This window comes from Ursus arctos, unplaced genomic scaffold (genome assembly GCF_023065955.2).
Source record: "Ursus arctos isolate Adak ecotype North America unplaced genomic scaffold, UrsArc2.0 scaffold_1, whole genome shotgun sequence".
Classification (NCBI taxonomy): Eukaryota; Metazoa; Chordata; class Mammalia; order Carnivora; family Ursidae; genus Ursus; species Ursus arctos.
The window spans coordinates 104,445,850-104,464,875 of record NW_026622763.1 but is presented as its reverse complement, the minus strand read 5'-3'; the positions used below and the strand labels follow the sequence as shown (position 1 = coordinate 104,464,875).

Sequence of the window (19,026 nt, the reverse complement as noted above, 5' to 3'; positions counted from 1 at the left end):
ATGATTTGGGACATTCCGACTCCAGAACATTCAGAACGGAAAGGTTCTCAATCAAGTCAGCACACGTTACTGGTTGATGTTAACACATTCGACAACAACCGAGATCACTTTCCAGCTACAGGCTTCCTGGTAGAATTCTAGTTCCAGAAAGAACTCCACTGTGGCCAGACAGTGAGAAATCGAGGCTTTCCTCATTCACGTCCTTTCAGAAACAACCTGATTCTCCTGCTTTTACGAGACTCGCCCAGGCCAGGGGACAGGAAGTGGGAGTCAGTTCCCCAGCTTCCCTACGAGGCAAGGATGCAGCCACCTGCCTGGTTCCAGGAAGGCACAAGTGGACAGCCCCTGGGAAATAAAGATTCAGGGGAGTTAAGGGGTTTCCAGGCACATGGCAGCACCCACCCACAGTTCTTTCTGCAGCCGCACGCCTTGATGTACGTCCACTCGGGCACCTGGGGGCCCCACCCTTGACCTGAGTTACACGTGAGAGGACAGGTGGGCGGGCTGAGTCCCTGGAAGTCGAGAGAAAAGACAGTGAAGTGTCTTTCCCCTGATCCAGGACACCCTGGGCACAGGCCCCACTGCAGGGGATGAGACTTTGTAGACGAGGAGAGGGATGTCCTCTGGTGTACAGGCGCATGCTTCTACCCCTTAAAATAGTGTATTTTTAAAACTGTAGGCAATGCCATGAAATTTCAGTAGAGTAAAATGTGTTAATCAAAGAAGGGGGTTCATCAGAGATCACAGTTTAAGTCACCCCTCTGTGTATAATTTTTACCTGAAGTATGAACATTAGAGAAAAATGCCTTCAGGCTCATCAAAATATAAGGGCCCCTTGCAGAGAAACCACAGCCCCGAATGTGATGGAATAGAACAAAAATAGCACATGGGAAAAGAGCAAAAAGCCACGGTAACAACAAAACAGCACTACGTAGGGAAGGGATCGGCGTCTGTGATGCAGGGGCTTCCGCACTGAACTGAACATGGGAGAAGCCGGAGCACTGGCAGCAAAACCAGGGGCCCAGACCCTGTCACCGGCGACCCCAGAACGGAATCAGAGCGTGGAAGGAGGGTGCGGGCAGATTCACTCGAAGAGCTGATCACGTGAGGCCAGGCGAGCCCGGCCCTCAGCATGTCGTGTCATCAACGCCTACCCCAACAAAGACCCAGAAAGCCCAAGAGAAAAGCTCCGACTCCGTCGGTGGAATTAAAACGACTACGGCTACAATCCACACTTAGACACCAAGGAACAAACGCAACACCAGCACAGCCGCACGGAAGCAGCCAGAAAGACCCGGAACATTCTCTCCCCCCGCCCATCTCCAGATCGTGCCTTTCCTAGCATGTGTGTATACTCTCCGTTGGACAGCTGCGGCGGCTTCTCTTCAATTCCCAGCTAGGAGCCTCCATGTCTGATCTCCCTATGCCCTCATCTCCACGTGGATAATGAAAAAACGGCCTTCCCCTGAGGTGACCACCACGAGGCTTTGATGACAGGGCTCCAGAACTCTGCAGAATGATGGCAGAGCCCCAAAACGCCAGCCTTCCGTACCCTCCTGAATGGTTACACAGTCTCCAGGACGAGAGTTAAATACTAGAACAGGTGTTACAGGGAGCATGAGAAGCTACTCAGGACTACTGCTAAGAACACATCTAAGGGACAAAACAGGGTGAAATGTGTAACTTAAATAAAAGGATAAAATGAAACAGAATCGATGGCACACAGAACAAGGAGGGAGGGAACACTACAGTGCGAAGTTGAGCCTGTCCTCTCTCTTCAAACAAGACAAGCGCTGCCATGAAGAAAACGTATAGTTACCTGCGTCCATATCTGCAAAGAATGGAACAGCCAGTAAGAAAGAGAAGGAACCAGAAATTCAGTGTCTCAGAATTGGATCTTACAAGGTTACACGGAGAGAAAATATCATTCAGAAAGCCGCCTGTGAACTTGACATTGATTAAAGACACAGGGACTGTACGGCTTCCTGCCATTACCGTAATTTCACTTAAAGCAAAAAAATAAAACATGAATATGTTAACTGAAGAAGCGAAAGCCTAATGGCAAAAGAAATCTCTAACTCTCCTGCAGAATGACTCTTACGTGTCTGTAATACAATATACGGGGAAACATACTCAAACGTACAGGGGTGGTCATCTGAGAGGCTCCGATCCATGACCAGGTAACAGTACGTGCAAGATACGGATAAACTCAATGTCCAGATCAGAGCAATGGACGAGTAATACTTAAAGGGGGTGACTCTGGATTGACATTTGAAACGCCAGGACTATTGCAAAAGAAATAAATTCAACAGCATTTCAAGGCTCTACTCTGCTGTTCTAAATGCCAGTGTAAACATGGTCAGTTAGCTAAAACTACTATGGAAGAAATGACATACCTAAGGATTTTTACTGCTTGGTATTTTACTCTTTTTTGAAATGTGATGCATCATCGTCATGATTTAGAATATGCTACAGAAAAAGTTAATACACTAAACGCTCTCGAGCTTGAGACAGCCTGCCAGACAGCATACCTTCGGGAGACTCCTCCTGGACGTACGTGCCGGTGAGATACCGGTGCACCAGGGCCGACTTGCCGCTGGCCAAGTTACCCACGATCCCCTGAAACACAGAATCGGATGACCGTTCATTACCATCACTCTACTCGTCAATCTGCAAACAGAGAGAGGTTAACAAGTACAGTAAGTCCAAGCACGATCATAACTGAGCATCGGCTAGAAGGCCCAAACCTGGCTCGTTCAACTATCCTCCTGAAGTCAAAGGGGTTCCTGAGCCCTCTCCTTCCACCTCCTGTTCTCATGGGTCTCCTGGGCTCTGAGAGCGTCAACACCGTCTGGGCACACACCCACAGCAGCCTTCTTCCTGATACCACGTGTGGTGGTGCCATCAGCAGAGCACACAGTCGGTCAGCCCACGACACAGAATGTGCACTCTCACACCCCGAGCGAGGTACGCGGTGTTAAATGGGGCCCAGTGCAGTACAGACTCATACAGGAATGAGAATGGTATTCTGGTACATTCCACCAAGACTACGGCGTTGGTCCCGGAGCCAGGTGAGAGACCAGTTAAAAAGAGCCACACGGAGGAAGAACAGTGGGGGAGGGGCCGCAGGGGTTCAGACCCGGGCAGGGAGAAGAGGAAGCCTGCTTCTCTGGAACAAGGATCCCTGCTGCAGGACAGGGACACAGAGCAGAGGCCTGTGGTGGAGGCGGCAAAGGTGCTTGGACTGGGTTAAGAATGCCCATCAAGAGCCCGGGGGGCCACTGCTCTAGCAAGAGAGAGCAGGGTGAAATGGAGTGAAACAGCAGTCACCTGGCCCGCAGTGCTGCCTGTGTGGCACCTTCCTCTGGAAAAGCTCTCTGTTAGCACAGCCAAGACACCTGGACTTGAGGGACGCCGGCCCCGGGAAGCCTGCCCTTCTCCTGTGCCGGGACCTCACTCCCTCTACCCTCTCTGCAAGCTGCCCATCAAGAACTCCCCTGCATATTTTTCCCTTTCCCTTTCCCACCAGAACTTTCCTCTCTGCATTTAAGCATGCCCAAATCAATCAATTAAGAAAAAAGGGAAAAAGAAAAAAAGAGCCTACCTCCCCTTTCCACCGGAGCCAGTTTCTGGGCCACATTCGCGCCCTCCTGGTCCCGCCCTCCATCCTTACAATCTCAAGTGTTGATCCAAGAGCTACAAGAACGCTGCCCGGAGGCCGGCAAGGACTTCATTTCTCAAAGCACTAGCCTTTCTCTTGCTCCTGACCCAGCCCATCACCAGACGCTGCAGACAAGCCACACTTTCTTCAAACTTTCTGCCCTGGGCTTCCTCCTCGAACTTCCTCTCAGCCCACATGGGCCCCCTTCCAGATCTCCTAGTTTCTCCTAGATCCTTGACTCTCATGCCCCCAGTAAGCTACTGATCCCAAATCTCATTCCCCACACCCCCCAGGAGAACTATGTAAGTTCCCCGCATGCACCCCACACCATCCATGCTGGTACTCAAACCCCAGCACGTCCAGATCTCATCACTCTCCTCAATTTGCTCCTCCATCTCTATGGCCACTCCCCACCCGGCCTCTCAAACCAGAAACGTGGACGCCATCCCAGATTCCCAGCCTTCCCAGTCATGGAGCCCCTGCACTCAGAAGCACCTTCCCAGGCACTCTGGGGCAGGCCTGCTATCCACTGGATCACGGGAGCAGATGTCAGGTGGTCTCTCTGCTTACGGGCTTTCCTCTCACCCCTAGAGTACCAGAGAGATTCCTGGAAACTGCCTCATCCTGATAGGCCTTGCTGTCTGTCTCCGGACGCCTGGACCTTTCCTCATCAATCACTTCCTAAAATACTATTCCTTCTCACCGGTCAGCAAGCAGTTCAGACGCCACCTCCTCTGAGAAGCCTTCCTAATGCACAGCCTCAACTGGGCACCTCTCCTCCAAGCCCCCTTCACGCCCTCCTCACGACATTGTCTCATGACCTTTATTTAGCACCGTCACTCCACGGGTCTGACTGGGGATGCTGACGATTCCCAAAGGGCAGGGTCGGGGTCACCCTGTCTCTGGGTCCCAGCGTCACACCAAGCCTGGGCAGACTCCCACCAGTACTGGCCCCGTGAACGAGCCAACAAGTGAATGATCCAGCGTGAGTACAAACAGAGAGGCTTTGTTGCTGAGGCACAAGGCCAGGCGACGTGGGCAGATCCTAAATAAAGATGTTTCCCCTCCCGAAGTGACTCATGTCTTCTTTTTACCTGGGGCCTCTATCATCTGAAAATGTCTACCTATTAATTATTCTTTTGCTCAAGGGCACCTGCTGCTTGTCAGCTTCATGCTGAGAAAATCCAAACCAGTATGCCACAGAATTAAATTTTTAATTAAGATTAGAGTTTCTCTTTCCTGAGGAGGAAAATGCTCAGAATCAACACTGCGCAGTCTCTGCTTTCTGCGTGTGGCAGCATTCCTTCCCTTCCACACCAGTGCTCTGCAAAGAATGAGCTTACCCTTCAGGAGGAGAAAATCAGTCAGTCTTGGGGGCGGTGGGGGAAGGCATGTGCTACAGTCTGAATGGCCATCTCACAGACCTTCTTACATTCACGCCCCATGGGCCTTATGCTAATTTGAAACACTGGCAGGAACTAACAGCCCAGCTGTAAGGAGGAATAAAATAAGGGACGGAAATGCTCTTCAGGCTGTAAAGCTCCACTGGATCCATGACTGCTACCCGGTGTAAAAAGGAGAGGATGGAACCAGCCTGTCCATCGTCTACAGGCTTCGTGGGGAGACGCGTGGGGGCGGCGTCCGGAAAATCACACACAGGCCCACCTATGTCCGGTAGCCAGAGGCTGTCACCATGACCGGGCCACGGGCCCCGCGACCTCTGGGTGAGGCCGCAAATCGTCAGGGCCCCTGCATGCGTCCTCACGTCACACAGGGGAAAGGAGTGCCCTCTCCTCTAAGACTGATTTCTCTGTTGTCCACACCTCACCGCTTACCTGCTAAACGTGCAGTTTGCTGAAAAGGAAGTCAAGGCTGTCAGTAAAAATCTCAGTTGGGAATTCAGTGAAAACCCACAGACGGGCTGTGACCAGAGGCTCCCCCTGCAGGTGGGATGTGCAGGGTGGCTCTACTCTGCCCAGACAGCAGCACTGAGCGCCCACTGCCCCTGAGCGGCGTCCGGATCCAAGAGCAGCCGGTCACTGACGATCTCGCCACAACACAACTTCAGAAAACACGAGGCATGATACCACCACTCTTGAAAGAAAGCAAACGCTGAAATTTTTCCTCTGACAGATTCCAGAAAATCTACTGCAAAATTTCACATAAAGAGTCCACTTGAGACTTGTGATTATGTCATGTACTTGCTGCATTTGTGACAGAATCAGGGATTCTGAAGGCGCTGACCTAAGGGGCCACCTGTCTTGGGGGGCGGTGTCAAACAATGGCAGCCCTATGGACGCCACAGAGAATGCCTCCAAACAAAGGAGCACTTTCTGCAGAGGCTGAGAAGTCCTCGGCGCAGAGGGGGACCCGCTGGTGTGGCCTGCCCTTCCACGGCCGGAGGACGCCCTGATCCGAGCAGAGCTGGCTGTCCTGCGTGGGTCCATCCATCCACACGCAGGTCAGGGGCAGGACATACAGAATTTCCTCCACACGAATGCAGAACCATGTTTCCTTGTCCACCGGATGTGGCCGACCCTTCGGCACATGTGCCCAAACCTCAAGACAGTTACGTTCTGGGAACACGAATCCACGTTGCCTCTTAATGTAATCACCTCCCACACCTCTGGGCATTCGCGCCGGGAAATTACACGCTTTCGAAACATCAGCAGAAAACCCGTTTACAGTAGTGAGCATCCTCAGTTATGGGCTGGTATGAACATGTGGGCTCTAGGAGAACCCCCGACAAACCACCAAAATCGGGTCCAAATCAGAGGGTTCGGTACTCAACGATCACAGTCAGACCGTCAAAATGGGAGTCCCTGGCCTCCAGTGGCTCGTTCAATCTCGATTCATTAAACTTAAATGAAAATTTTAAATTCGGCTCCTCGGTCGCACTGGCCACCCTTCAAGCACTCGGCGGCCACAGGGGGCCAGCAGCTAGCGCCCCAGGCAGCAGGACACAGGAGGTTCCCACAGGTGCAGAAACTGAGTGGGCCGTGCTGATGCGGGAGCGCAAAGCGCAGATTCAAATCCCAGCTCCGCCGCTTGCTGACTATGGCTTGAGGGGGAGTTCCCAGGACGCTGAGGGCACCCCCTCCTCCTCTTGAAACGGGGTCACGACAGGACGTGGCTCGCGGGCAGGCGGAAGCGAGGGGCTTGTGTGACGCACTCACAACATGCCCTGCACGAGGCCGTGGCCCGCGTCCACATCACAACACCGCTACCGCTGTTCCGCTCCGACTGCAGGACAGAAAGGCACTTGGGCTGTTTCAGGAGCGTGAGGCCGCATCTGCACCCGGTAAATCTTCCCGGAAAGCTCCTCGTAGCAGCAGAGCCAAATCTGTAGCACTCCCTCGCAGGCGTTTCCTGGAGGCACCGCCCGACGATCAATCCTGTGTCAGGCACAGCGCTTACAGAACACGAGAGAGAATGAAGCGGCTGTCTCGGGGCCAGTCGTGCAGAACCCCGGCTTCGGGAAGGGCCACGGGACCGACGACCCTGCGTCTCCCACAAGGAAAGCAGTCTCTGGCAACGCTGCGGAGAAAGTCAGAGCTCTGGCAGGAAGGGCGAGGAGAAACGGGAAGGCGGTGGCCCCGACGAGCACACCCGGCCATGGCACCGGGACGGGCATGTCAGATGGGACAGGAGGCCCTGAGGACCACACCTGCAGATCCTGGTGTCCCTTCCCATGTCATCCCTTACTTCTTAGGTTAAAAACATGTTTTTCCTGGTGACTGAAGTCACATAACGCTCTCTTCAAAGTCTGGACGTTCCTTGTGGCTCCATTTCCTCATCTCAGGGGAGAGAAACCTGAAGGGTCCTGCCTTGCCTGGGTCACCCACAAAGCACCACTGAGGCTGGGCCCAGTGGGGGCGTCCAAGGTCCTCAGGGTGGGGGTGGGGGGGTGGCTACTGACAGACAGGCTGGAGTGGCTAACAGCAAGATGGACCTGGGGAGAGAGGGCACACGCAGGCGAAAGGCCGTACATGCACAGGTATACGTGAGGGGCCGGGAGAACCGAGCAGGACTGTGTCCAAGCCACACGTCACTGGAGGCACAAAACAAGGACGACCTGTCTGCCTGCATCCTACGGTCAGGGCCCACCACTGCAGCAGTTCAAATTACACACACACGCCACACACAGTATACACACGCATATGTACACACATGCCACACACAAGTATACACATATGTATACACACATGCCACACACAAGTACACACATGCATATGTACACACGCCACACACAAGTATACACACATATGTACACACACGCCACACACAAGTATACACACGCATATGTACACACACGCCACACACAAGTATACACACGCATATGTACACACACGCCACACACAAGTATACACACGCATATGTACACACACGCCACACACAAGTATACACACGCATATATACACACATGCAACACACAAGTATACACACGCATATGTACACACACGCCACACACAAGTACACACACACATGTACACACACGCCACACACAAGTATACATACATGTATACACACACGCCACAAAGTATACACACATATGTACACACATGCCACACACAAGTATACACACATGTATACACACACGCTGCACACAAGTACACACACGCCACACACAAGTATACACACATGTATACACACAAGCCACAAAGTATACACACACATATGTACACACATGCCACACACAAGTATACACACACATATGTACACACACGCCACACACAAGTATACACACGCATATGTACACACACGCCACACACAAGTATACACACGCATATGTACACACACGCCACACACAAGTATACACACGCATATGTACACACACCACACACAAGTATACACACATGTATACACACACGCCACACACAAGTACACACACGCATATGTACACACACGCCACACAAATATACACACGCGTATGTACACACACGGCACACACAAGTATACACACGCGTATGTACACACACCACACACAAGTATACACACGCGTATGTACACACATGCCACACACAAGTATACACACATGTATACACACATGCCACACACAAGTACACACACACATGTACACACAAGTATACACACGCGTATGTACACACACGCCACACACATAAATGTACATATACACACCACACAGAAGTGTATATACGTATATACATGCATATATACACATATCACACATGTATATATACACCATACACATACATGTACATATACCATACACATATGCACAAATATATAAGTACACACACATCTATAAGCATATATACACATATGTAAACACACATGCATACCACAGATACACATCCATGTGTGCATATAAATGTATGCATACATACATGTACATATACATGTGCACACACCACAAATGTTCATGTGAACACACATATACGTGTAAACATACATATCACAAATACATATGTTTGCATATACACACAGGACACACATGCACATATACATACAAATACACACATCACACAAATATATACATGTGCATATAAATATATATATACATACATATACATGTAAACACACACACACACACACTTCTCCCAAATGCCACCTATACCATGACAAAGAACATGATTATTTAAAATTTATACTGGTCCCTTCCTTCTAACCTAAGGCAGGGAACATGCAGTGGAGAGGTGCTCGAGGGTGTGGTTGCAACAGACCCAGGTCATTTTTTATATAAGGCAATTTGAAGCTTTAAATAATCTCACTGGAAAAATATTTAAACTTTTTAATAAAAACAAAATCTTTTATGTTATAACTTTGTACCATGGTAAGCAACCAGTCACATTTTTTAAATGATGAATTCCAAAACTTGACAGTTCATCAAAGAAAACTCCCATGACATCCTGGCAAAGGATAAAACAATCCACATGTGTGCATGTGTGTGTGACTCTGTCTCTCTCCCACACACACACGGACACGAGAGAGACGATGGTGGATGGACCCTGCCCGGCACGCACAGGGCCACTCCGGCAGCCTGGCTGACGTGGCCGTTCCAGGCACACTCAAGGCTCTGGTCCCAATCTGTCAGCTACACCTGGTCCTTCCCAGGGATACACCCAGAGGTATGCTCCACATCGGGGCCCCAGGGACAGCCAGGCCCCCTCGGGATGCAGGCCTGGGCATGCTGGCAGGCCACCTCCCGCCCCTCACAGAGCCCCGCCTCCTGCCAATGAGGAACCACGGCCACGGGGGCCAGGAGAACCACTCACCACTTTGAGCTCCGGGACAGATCGACTTAATGTCCATTCCTGGCTATTCACAAAGGCATCTGTAAAACAGGAGGTAAAGCAAAGTGAGATGCACAGCTCACTTCAGTGCTGTCAAAATGCCCCCAGCGTGCCACCTCCCTACCAGGAAAACACCGAGGGTGGTGGGGACCCACCTCATCACGCTCCTCCACCCCACTCCTATCCCCGGTCTGTGTCTGTCTCCTAAACCAGGACGTACACTCCGTCCAAGAACCCCCACGGGCCTCCGGAACCTAGCTCTTCCCCACTTCACACGTCCCCGCCTGAGCCCCACAGGCCCACGCTGTCCAGGGGCGAGTTTCGACCCTTGGGCTCCTGCACAGTCGCAGGCGGGGGATCAGGGAGGCCCCTGGCTTTCCAGGAACTGACCCCGAAGCCGGCAGTCAACTTCTCGTCTCTCGGTTTGTCCCTATGAGAGGCTCGTCGGAAATCCCACCGACAAAGTCATGGAGGGAATGACTAAGTTTTGCAAATCCGAATGTTCACAACACAACAGCCGTTTATGGTTTAGGAGACTGTGGAATTCTGACGCTCACGCACAAATAATACACAGGATTTGCAGTCAGGGCTGTAAGAGATGTCAAAAAGACGGGGGTGGGGGGTGCCCAGCTACTGTGTGGCGCTCTGCAGAGCCCAGCCTCCACCCCAGCATGCTTGTGGTGCCCCCACCCCCAGCCGGCGGTCTCTGCCCCTCACCTCACATGTGCAGGTCAGGTGGGCCCACCCAATCCTGATTCCCCACATCTCCCGATCACCCCTTCTTATCAGGGAGACCCCACACCACCCCCCACACTGAGCACTTACGAGCAGACAGAAAGAGGTACCAGCTGTTCCCACCACAACCAGCTGAGGGCAAACACCTCTCATTCGAAATGGGATTCCCTTTCTATTTTCCACAAATTCAGAAATTTCATCACTCCACGTTACGTCTAAGAAGTAAAGCGATTCACAAAATACCTAAAAGTCAAGGAATGCCCATCATTTTCAAAAACATGACATTCTAATACCATGGGTGCAGGAATGGAAGCAAAGGGCGTAACCGTGCGGTTCCCCGGGGCTATCACACAGAAGGACGAGAAACGTGTCTGAAGGAAGCAAGGCAAACACGATCCACGGGGACACCAAAAGGAGGTAGGCGGCCAGCCAACAAACCAGACTCGGGCCCTGCAGGGGTTCGCGCGAGGTGGGACGGCCCATCACAGAGGACTCAGCGGCTCAGGGCGGGTCAGGGGGTTGGGAGAAGACAGGAGGCCCTTAGCGGCTGGGGCAGGCGCAGGGCTGATGCAGACACGTCCAGTCACCTCGAAACCTTAGCTGGAAAAGGGACTGGTGTTCCATGTCAGACACACTGGCCTCGGGGGACCCAGTGGCTGGCCAGCAGGCAGAGTGGGTGGGCAGAGGCACGTCGGCAGGAACTCAGGAGGAAAGACATTCGTGAAAGCAAAGACCACGAGCATCTTCTGCCCCCCACTGAAGCAAGCACGCTGGGGGCTGTCGGGGTGCACCCACTCTTCGGTGAGCCCAACAGCCCCTGATGGGCCACAGATAAGACATCGCCCACAAACAGATAAACAAGGACACTGTCAGGACAGGGCCTGACCCCCGGTTGGCATGGGGCAAATGGTAATGAACATCCTTCCTAGTGAACAGCATTGCTAATTAAGTTGCAACACTTATTTTCTGTCACCAACGGCTCTCTTGAAAAAAACAGCAATGTGGCCTTATAGGATCTTCAGAGTGACCCCAACGATCCAGGGCAGTCAGTGACCATGATGCTCCCACCATGAATTGTACATACAGAGTGTCCCAGGAAGTCACCCTGTGGCTGTCCACATAACCGGCCCAATGCAGGTTAGCTAGATTTAGTTAGTGATGGAATACTAAGCAGCCGAAAAATCACCTGAAGCCTCAATGCACAGAAACACAACCGTCCCCAAGCTCTGGTCAGTGGGGCACGTGTGTGTAAGGGGGCCCTGCAGGAACAAAATACACATATGGGCCTGTCCAGGCTGAGCAGGTTTCCAGTCAAGAGCTCCTGACCTGAGGTTTGGGAACCAGGTGGCTTAGGGACAAAGGCAATGAAGTGACTGTCCTTCCCCTGTTACCTGTTGATACCTTCTAAACTTTATCCCATCTGACATGTAAAAAATTATGTAATACAGTTTTTAATATGAACCATAACAATAAAACAGAGGGTAAAGTGAGAATTAAAACTTGCTCAATTCATGAATGCACTGCTGATTCTTAAACACCCACCACCACCGATTCTGTTTATCACAACATGAAATATTCCTTAGAAATGAAGCAGGGCCCGTTAAACAAAGACACAGGGCTATCTGAACACTGCAATACATGTGTGGTGCCTTTTACTTGCAAATACATCCTCACTCCAATGGCATGTTTGTGTTCGTGGCGATGGGATTAATAAAATAAATGCTTCGCTGACCCCCCCCCCCCAAAAAAAGCTCATCTTTCATTAAAAAGAAACATTTTACAAACTTGCATCACTGGTCAGAACATAACGCCGCCTCAGACAAGGATCAATGAAAAATAACCACAGATTTGCAGAGATGGACATCCCAGGATGTGCCTGGATCCTTCTCTGTCGAGAACGTTCTGAGGGCTGGAGGCTGCGGCCTCTACCTGGGGGAGCAGGCCCATCTCAGGGCGAGCAGCCCAAGGCCAGACCAACTGCCCTATTTCCATTTATGTTCCCAGGGCAGCTCCACTGGAAGGAGGAACGTGCTTCGGGGGCACACACCTGGGAGTGTGTGTGTCTGTGCACGTGTATGCACACGTGCATACGTGTTCTCAAACCACCTAGCATCAAAAGTCACAGAAGATGTGTCTCATTTTCAGAAGAGACCATTCTGTGCTCCACTCAACTCCCCCACTTAGATAGAATATTATTAAGAAAATGCATTCTTGGAGTGCCTGGGTGGCCCTGTTGGTTAAGCGTCTGCCCTTGGCTCAGGTCATGATCCCGAGGTCCTGGGATTGAGCCCCGCATCAGGCTCCCTGCTCAGCGGGGAGTCTGCTTCTCCCTCTCCCTCTGCCCCTACCCTTGCTCATGTTCTTTCAAATAAACAAATAAAATCTTAAAAAAAGAAAATGCATTCTCAGGACTGCTGGGTGGCTCACTTGGTTAAGTCTGACTCTTGGTTTCACTTCAGGTCATGATCTCAGGGTTCTGCTTTGGTGCCATGGGTAATCCCAACACAGTCGAGGAAAATAACACATGTAATCACTTCTTACCGTTAACAAGGCACCGGTCTAAATTACATTACTTAAATTTAAATCACGACATTAGGAAGAAAATCTCCAAGAACTCCAAGATGAGGGACCATGAAGTAATAAGGAACTTTTATCAGGAGTGAAAAACCCAAACTATTAGCTTCTCTGAGAGAGAAATCTGAAGGCCGTTAGAAGATGCAGCCCTATCAGGATGGTTAAAGCAGATTCGTAGGGGTGGGGCCCTGAGCACACAGGGTAGTCACCTGAAGGGGCAGAAAACCAGAGTTAACTGAACACCAGGGGGAAACAACATTATCAATTAAACAAGTTCTTGGCCCTCATTATTCTTTTTTTTTTTTTTTAAGATTTTATTTATTTATTAGAGAGAGACAGCCAGCGAGAGAGGGAACACAAGCAGGGGGAGTGGGAGAGGAAGAAGCAGGCTCCCAGTAGAGGAGCCTGATGTGGGGCTCGATCCCAGAATGCCGGGATCACGCCCTGAGCCGAAGGCAGACGCTTAACGACTGCGCCACCCAGGCGCCCCGGCCCTCATTATTCTTGAATCGAAAGCTATAGTATGTGAAGATGAGGGAAAACACAGCAAATCCCCACTGTCACAGTGCCATGGGTAACACAGTTTTAGGCTCAAGAAAGATCTAAATAACAAAACGCAGAGGCCAGTGTGGTTCCTCCTGAAATTAACCCTGCATCAGGAAACAGAAAGTCCAATAGGCCTCAGAATGTGAAATTGCCCCGTAAGCACAGGTGCACGTGCAGTGACCCCGAGGCCGAGTGGAGTGCTCCCACAGCCACACCCACAGGTGCGGGCCCCAGGGTGTGGGGGATCAGCACCCACAAGAAGGCTGCAATTCAAAATATCGGGGTGGTCACTTAGGGGTGACTTCAGCAGGGCTTTTGGTTTTTGGCTTACCTGTATTTTTTTTTTAAGATTTTATTTATTATGTCAGAGAGAGAGAGAGCACGCTCAAGCAGGGGGAATGGCAGAGGGAGAGGGAGAAGCAGACTCCCCGCTGAGCAGGGAGCCTGATACGGGGCTGGATCCCAGGACCCTGAGATCATGACCTGAGCTGAAGGCAGATGCTTCCCTGAGCCACCCAGGCGCTCCTAACCTGTATTCTTTACAGTCAACTGTAATTAGTTTTAACAGTCTGTTTAAACACGCAATAAAATAAAAGTGGGTCCGTGCCCAAACTCTTCTTCCAAGTGTGGGTAGGCAGCCTGAGATATGAGCATAGTCTGCGACCATGTTTTATTCCCATCTGGTCTCCTGCACTCCTGAGTAAAGGGGTCACCGGTCAGCACATCCACACATCACACGTCTGTGGACAGCGGCTTCAGGGCTGCAGCGCGGAGACCGCCGGTCCTGGCGCTGCCCAGGTGGCATGCGATCCACTCGGCGCCCTCAGGGGGTCGGGGGGACCGTTGCTGCTGCGCTGTGGTCAGCTCTACTAAGCACCCCTAAACTCCTGCTCGTCCTTCCAACGAGCGAGTGGGACTCCGGACTTCCCAGCTCTGAACCTAAACTGCTGCTGGCGTGGAGGAGTGTGGGGATTACAGAGACACCGAGGAGAAAGCCCCCTGCCTCCCTTCCTCCAGGGAAGCCCCCCCTCCTTTAAGGAAAGTGCACAGAGGCCAAAGGTGCCCCTGGACCTGTGTCAATCTGGCTTCCTCCTCCCGCGGCGCAGGGCTGGCCCCGCGGGGTCTGCTGATCTGTAGGCTGAGTCCTCATCCAGCTCAAACAACATGGAAATGTAAACAAAAGCCTCCATCCACGTCAGAGAAAGGAGCGTCCCATTCTGAGCTGCCCAGCTCTCCCGACCCCAGTACCAGCCCGCCTCAATGTCCCTGGCCGCACCCCTGTATTACAGCACAACAGCATGCACCCTGCTCCGCTCTGAAACAAACAGACCAGACGGACCCTGTCCGGAGGACACACACAGACCGAACCCTCGGCGGGTCTCAGGAAAGCATCCTCAGCCCTGGCATCCCAAAGTCCCTCCTTGTTCTTTTAAAGGAGACACAGCTACAGAAAGTCAATTTCAGAGAAAAGCTCCTCTCCCCAGAGTACAAGCTGCTTTTCAAGAAAAGTACTAGAGAAAAGCAAAGGGGCAGGGAGGCTGTCTTTCCAGACCCTTCCCTTCCAGGGACACCTCCAGCCACACACTGAGACAAGACGGGACCCCAAGGAATGCAAATACCCACCAATGCTGACAGGTAGGAGAACAGACCTAAAAGCATCAGGGCCAGGGAGTCCCAGCAAGAAACAAGAAAAAAAACCAAAACCAAAACCAAAGCTATCTAGTTGTTTAATTTTATTTTCACTCCAAAAAGAATGGTATTGTTTCCCTTGCCCGGATTTTCTTGAAATTCATCTTGACTCCTAATTCCCTTCATTCTCTGCTTGCTACTAACACTAATTGAGGAACTCGGCTCTAGGTTTGCCCTCAGAAATATTCACATGCGAACCACAAATGTAAGCAGGAAATTTAAGGCCCTTATTACACAACACACAAAATATATGCTACAACTTGAAAGCCAGAAATGCTCCTCCTTGGAACCCCCCCCCCCCCCAAGCGCAGAAGCAGAGACACAGTGAGGCACAGCGACCCCACCTCCTGGTGGTGGGACACACGTGAAGACAGGCCGGCAAACACCAGGAGCGAGCGCAGGAATTCCCGGTGAAACGTGAGAAAGCCTGTTTCGGTCCTTGTGCTGTTGCACTCTGTACCGTTCCAGCACCGACTCCTCCACGCTCTTGACTTGACGCATTAAAGGCAGAAATTCAAGTCCTGAAACGGACAGAATTTTGCAAACTAGCTGAAAATTACGCCTTGTCCTTCAGCATTTTCCTGTGACACCTCCGAGTTCACTTAAACGCAGGGCATGAGTGCAGATGGCCAGACCACACTGACCTCTTGGCTCCAGCAAGACCCAGGAACGCTGGGAGCAAGACTGACCAGTGCACGGACCTCTTCCTGATGTCCCATTTCTGCTGCACCTGCACCAAGCAGGGATGCTTTGCCACCAGAAAAGCACGCAGCTGGAATGTGACTTCCTAGTGCTGAAAACGAGCACGCCAAGAATAAACACGTGACTCCACTGGCATAACAGTAAATCTCAATTAAAATAATTACGCATAATCTTATTAGCATATCCAGAGGGGAGGCTACGGTTAAAAAGGGATGCATTTGGTTTTCTCCTGGTCCTCTTGCCCCCCACACCTCTCCCACGGACACGGATATCCTCTCGCCCGGAGCACCAGTGGAAGACTTCTTAGGAGCACAGAAATTATGAGTACAAGCACATGTCTTCTTTACAAAATGCAATTAAATTTCTTTGCCATCCAGGCAAACAATGCAGTTTTTCCATCACAACTAATTTGGTTTGGAGACAAATGATTTCGGTAATTAAAAAAAAAATTAGAAGAAAATTGCCCAGAGTACACGTGACTTAAGCACTATCTATTTAATGAGTAACGGCAATCCGGTACAGACGCACCGAATGAGGCACACAGAACAAAAGAAAGGGCTGCACTTGTCAAGACTTGGTTTCTGACTGAACACGTGACACTGAAGACAGTGCGCGCACCAAGCCCCGGGCTCAGCAAACCCCGCAGCGGTGCCTGGCCAGGTTCTCACTGCTCCGGGCGCCCGGTGCAAAGGTCACATGCGCAGTAGCAGATTTTAAATCCCTCCCTCTTTACTTTCCGTGTTCCTCGAAGTCCACTCCCCACCCCACTTGGCCTCAGACCCACCAGCCCAGACATCCTAACAAGTCCTTCAGGATCTTGACAAGAAATACAAGTTGGCCAGGGTGTGGAGAAAGGGGAGCCCTTGTGAACCACTGGTAGGAATGCAAACTGATGCGGCCACTCTGGAAAACAGTAGGACGCTTCCTCGAAAAATTAAAAATAAAAATACCATATGATCCAGTAATTCCACTACTGGGTTATTTCCCCAAAGAAAACGAAAACACTAATGCAAAAGGACACATGCACCCCATGGTTAGTGTAGCATTATTTACAAGAGCCAAGACAGGGACACAACCCAAGTGTCCACAGACAGGTGAATGGATGAAGATGGGGTGTATACACAAAGGAATATTAATAACCACAGAAAAGAATGAGATCTTGCCATTTGCAACAACATAGATGGACCAGAAAGTATTATGCTAAATAAGTCAGAGAAAGACAAATACCACATCATTTCACTTTTATGTGGACTCCGAAAAAACAAAAACAAAACAGAAACAGGGATCATAAATACAGAGAACAGACCGGTGGATGGCAGACGGGACAGCGGCAGGGGATGGGTGGAGCAGGTGAAGCAGTGAGGCCGTACAGACTTCCAGGTATAAAGTACACACGTCATGGGGATGAAAACTGCAGCCAAGGGAATACAGTCAACGGCACTGTAATAACGCTGTCTGGGGACAGAGCGGGGCGGGGGGGGGAGGGCACACTGATCCTGGGAGCACTGAGCAAGGTGCACACCTGTCCAGGTGCTGTTTGTACACCTGAAGGTAACGTAACATCACGCGGCACCGATACACTTGCATTTAAATGAAAGAACTTCAGAATCTGCATTTCCAACAAGCTCCCCACAGGAGCTCTTTACCCAGTTAACTCCAGCTCTTCAGCTGTTCAAAATTTGCTGAGCAGACGTTGCAAATGTGAAATTGCAACCTGGGCAGACGGGAGCCCCGCTTCTCCCACCTGGCCCTCCATGCTGATGTCCAGGGCCCCGCAGCAGAGGGAACTCAGGGCCAGAGCCTCAGGGCCCGGAGTCCTGGTTGGTGGTGGCCTCGACCTTGGGTGACTTTCTGAGTCCGACCCTCAGTGTCCTCACTGGTAAAACGGGAGAATTTCCTTCTACGGACGCCACGAGGACCTGAAGCCATGAGGGAGCCTGTGCCTAGCGACGGGTCTGACGACCCACGGCAGAAGCCCTCTGGCTGCCTTTAGGGGTGGGATAGAGAACAAGGCTTCCGGTGCCCCATTTCTGGGGTGGACACACTACCTGCACTGGGCCTGCAAGGGACAGTGAGCCACAGGGGAGCCTGAAGTGACATGTACCTAAAAAAGCACCAGTCAAGCAATCACACCACAGCTATCGTAGTGCAAAGCAACCCGTAAGGCTCAAGTGAGTAAAACCAGCTAAAAGGTATCGTTGGTTGGTTTCAATCTCAGCCCAATTTATATTATATTGACCCAGGTGTAACCGCTGTTCTGTAGGTCAGAGGTGGTTGAAAAACGGCAATTTTCTATGGTTCAACCTATAGCACATGAGAATGCAAAGGCAAAAATCATATCTACACGGCACGATTACTAATACAGATCGGGAATGCTGCAGAATCCTAAAATCCTGAAAATACCTCCAGTCAAAGAAACAGAGCAAGAGGACTAAGAAGCTTAAACCAAGAGCTTTTCCAAAGGACCTGAACCACAACAAAGCCCCACTCCCGGGTCCTCACCTCCCCAGCCCGTGAGAATCTGGCTACCCAAGGGCCAGGGAGGCCAGCCCAGCTTCCACCTGGCTCCAATTCCTCTTCTGGCCCTGAGCCTTCCTCGGGGCTCAGAGCGGCAGCTAAAGGCTCACCAGCGATCTCATTAGACAGCCTCATCTCACCCCCTCATCTCTCACTACATTAAACTCGCCATCCTTTGGCTGGTGGGCTCAATCCCCAGCAGAGCTATGGGCTCTGATTTCTTCTTCCGAATTATCAACCAGAAGCACAGCATGCAGCCACAATTAGAAGGACTTTATGGTCTCTCCTCCCCTCTGCGATCCCATTTGGCTCCACTGACTACAAATGTACGTTCCAAGCAAAACTCAT

The 19,026-nt window shown here is 51.1% G+C and overlaps 1 protein-coding gene across 9 annotated transcripts in view; it reads right to left on the bottom strand.

Annotated features, from left to right (window-relative positions):
- Positions 1-19,026, bottom strand: part of AGAP1 (ArfGAP with GTPase domain, ankyrin repeat and PH domain 1) — a 523,916-nt gene that overhangs the window by 336,642 nt on the left and 168,248 nt on the right. For 7 of the 9 annotated variants that reach the window (XM_026491633.4, XM_026491634.4, XM_057305787.1 and 4 more), the window contains exons 2-3: positions 9,898-9,956; positions 2,532-2,619 (exon numbers count right to left, since the gene is read on the bottom strand). In XM_026491633.4, the coding sequence (XP_026347418.1) occupies positions 2,532-2,619; positions 9,898-9,956 (147 nt within the window). The remainder of the gene's footprint in view (positions 1-2,531; positions 2,620-9,897; positions 9,957-19,026) is intronic. The other 2 variants (XM_057305806.1, XM_057305809.1) reach the window with 1 other exon arrangement.